The sequence below is a fragment of the Lipotes vexillifer genome, unplaced genomic scaffold, assembly GCF_000442215.2.
Source record: "Lipotes vexillifer unplaced genomic scaffold, Lipotes_vexillifer_v1.1 scaffold271, whole genome shotgun sequence".
Classification (NCBI taxonomy): domain Eukaryota; kingdom Metazoa; phylum Chordata; class Mammalia; order Artiodactyla; family Lipotidae; genus Lipotes; species Lipotes vexillifer.
Window position 1 is genome coordinate 269,997 of NW_006780882.1, and position 3,442 is coordinate 273,438.

General features: G+C 34.7%; 1 protein-coding gene across 1 annotated transcript in view; it reads right to left on the reverse strand.

Annotated features, from left to right (window-relative positions):
• Nucleotides 1–1,816, reverse strand: part of CDH18 (cadherin 18) — a gene marked incomplete at its 3' end in the record, with an annotated part of 264,813 nt that extends 262,997 nt beyond the window's left edge. The window contains exon 1 of the mRNA XM_007454264.1: nt 1,589–1,816. Coding sequence (XP_007454326.1) covers nt 1,589–1,816 — 228 coding nt within the window. The remainder of the gene's footprint in view (nt 1–1,588) is intronic.
• Nucleotides 1,817–3,442: the final 1,626 nt, after the last annotated feature.

Sequence of the window (3,442 nt, forward strand, 5' to 3'; positions counted from 1 at the left end):
AACCTTTTCTAGCAAATTTTGTTTCTGTTTTTTAGTTAAATTAAAGTGACAATAAATATGCATAAAAATTTTTAAATAATATATATTTTTTCCTTTTGGTACTCTACAAAGGAAACATTTTTCTGTTCCTTTTTTTCTCCCTCCTTCTCAAGGATTGAGAGGGTTATAGAAAAAGGATTTTGAAGTTCATAACAAAAATAACTTTATAGTAATTCAATATATTATGTTTTTACTTTAGTACATTTATCTACATTTACTTCATGGGACAGTCTGTAGGAAAAACGCACAGGATGAATATGAGGGGTTTTCCTTCTTGTTTTAATATGCACATAAGAAAATGATAGAATTGTTCCAGATCTTTTTTGTGTTTCACATTCTGACTCCATAGCTCCTGCCTTGTATGGAAGATATAGCTGCAACCCAGTCCCTGTTGGAAGAGGGGCAGAACAGATGGCTTGTGCTCCTGTACTGCCTACACATTAGGGAAGTGCTGTGGCTTTGGTGGAGTACTATTTTTTTTTTTTTTTTTTTTTTGTTCTAAAAACCCAGTCCCTGTTGGAAGAGGGGCAGAACAGATGGCTTGTGCTCCTGTACTGCCTACACATTAGGGAAGTGCTGTGGCTTGGATGGAGTTCTATTTTTTTTTTTTTTTTTTTTAGTACTAACAGTGCTAAAGTGAAAATAAATAGTCAAGCAGGGAGGCAGAAGTCACTGAGCCTGCAGTCATAAATATTCTACTGCTGTGACTGCTGCTTCTCCCATAGGTACTGAACAAACCTAAGCGTGGCTGCTTCCAACAGTCAGTAATCTATTAGAATGTCTCTCTACTTCTCACTCTATTCTTTACCCTGGAGCCTTGACACATGCTTAAACTGTCCCTTATTACTGAGCGCACAATTTCCTAAAGGGTTTGACAAGCCATTAAATTGTCTTGTCTGCATTTCTGAGAGAAAGGGAAGTTGGTCTGAAGTTACTGATCATTTTGTCAACTTCATTCTTTTGCAATTTTAACAAAACTTGTACACCCAGTTTATATTTAATCTATATTTAAATATACCAATATTTGTATGGAAATTAATTTGGGGGATTGGAAAAATATCCACGTGTTTTTAAAGACTGACTTAAATTCAAATACCGTCTCTGTAACAATTAGCAGAAATATATTAGATGTCGTATATAGTGTCTTCTTTTTAGCCTCATGTGCAATAGCAATAGATTAAAAAAATTGTAAGTATCAACATACCAATAAATGACACGGTGAATTTTAATATATCTTCATGGTAATAAAGACAAAATTACTGAATTGTGTGTTTAATTAAGTGTCTCCATTTTACATGAGAGAACAGAAAGAGTAATATGCTGGTAAAGAACATTCAATCTAGTCTGTGTGGACCGATGTTTAGGGAGATGATTGGTGAATTTCATTTTTTATAATTATTATTTTAAAATGTTTAGAATAAGAAATAGCATTCTATAACATAATTCACTTAAAGTTCCATGTCTCTTCAAATCCAACTGCAACTCCACCCTCATCCCACCTCCCAATTTCCCAGGAGAGGATAAAACAAACCAATAAAGAAAAACTTACTTTTCCAACATATTGTGGATCTGGCCCCATGTGTTCTTCTAAAACAAAGAACTGATTCCAAACCCATCCTCTTTTGGGACGGTGGTGGACTTCGGTTTCACCTTCGATGTGTTTGGTTTGGTTTCTGGTCCCCTTGATGGAGCTGTGTTGAGCAGTTCCATAACACCTCTGCACAAAACAGAGACACACGAGGACTGGACAGATGCAAGATGTGCTCGTAATTTTCATTGTAAGATAACTTTCCAGTTCAGTTTTCTTCCTTTTCCTTGTCAGCTACAAATGCTTAGTGAGCATTCGAGAGAGAAGCCAAAGCATCTTTTGGAAGGACAGTCCAAATTAAATTGTTTAGTGTGTCCATGATTTAACTGTCCAGCAGGGAAAGGTCAGACTACATTTACATCCTGAAACACTTGGAGAATCGAAGCTGTAGTTGTGTGATCCTAAGTCTTCACAATTGGTGAACAGGGGCAACCATTTTCTACCTAATCAAAAGAGAGAAAATTATATACATTACAAAACATGGCAGTTTTAAGCATTTGCTCTGAATGCAAATTATACTGTTTTGCGGGGTGATGATGATAGGAAAAGAACACATGCAAGTTCTTTTGGAAATAAACACAAGCATACATACACATAGCCAGGCATAAGCCTGCATACTGCATCTTTACAGGGACATACATATTTGTATTTTTAATTCTCAATTATATATGTATATATATAATTGAATATATATATCAATATATATATATATATCATTTCAAAGAATATATCCATAGAAACAACAAAAATGAAGCCCTAGGGAGTGTTAAAATGCTCAAAAATTGACCATGAGTATGTGCCCAGACCTGAGTTAGTATGATCTCTTACACTACCTGATATATTAGGGACTCCACTCTAAGTGCAACTTTTTAATTTGTTTTTGTGTTTATTTTGCTTTTGTTAGATATGATACAACTTACTGCACATTCTGTACATCGATTTTCTACTACATATGACTCACAATTTCAACAAAATACTCCCTAGGGTTGAAAAGTTTTCACAAACCATCACAGCAATCAAGTATGTACTGAAATTGTTTAGTAAGTAAAATAGAAGAAAGAAGATGGCTGAAAAAAACGTATGTCACTGAAAGTTACTCCACGCTTGGGGATAAGATTGGCACAATTGAACATGAGTACTATTAACAACTGAATCATAGCTTGCATGGGTTTTAATAGGCCTGCAGATGATGCTCTAGGATGTGGTCTTTACCTCCAGGCAAGACAGTGATTCAAGCTTGGGAATGACACTACACAAAATTCTAGCAGCTATGCCAAGAGAGGTATAAGGAAGAAAAGGATGGTGGCAAAAAGAACAGACAGGAAAATGTTTTGATTTTCAAATAAGGAATGCTGAGGACTTGGACTTAGGTTTTAGTACAACTGGACAATAAAGTAAAACTTGAGAAACATTTCTGGAAGACAAAAGACAGGGTTTGGGAGAGAAAAGCTTGACTAAGATTATTAGCTTATTGAAAACACATAAAACTGTGTAGCATGTTTTGCTGTATTTTTGTATATGCATGTTTCAACATGTGTTTATAAAAAAATATAATGACTCAAGATTATAGCTATTCCATCTAGTAAAAGAACATTAGATGGATCACTTTCTCACTCCATAAAATTCACCCTTGCAAATCAGCACAAATGGAAATGTAGACCTAAATGAACTGCAAGGTGGTTGACATGAAAATGTAAATGATTTTAAAAACTGAATATAATCAGTCATAGTATAATTCTTCTATTCAATTGAGAAAACTAAGTAGGGGATAAAAAAAAAAATATCACAAGATGCAGAGCAAGGTGGTTTTCTCTA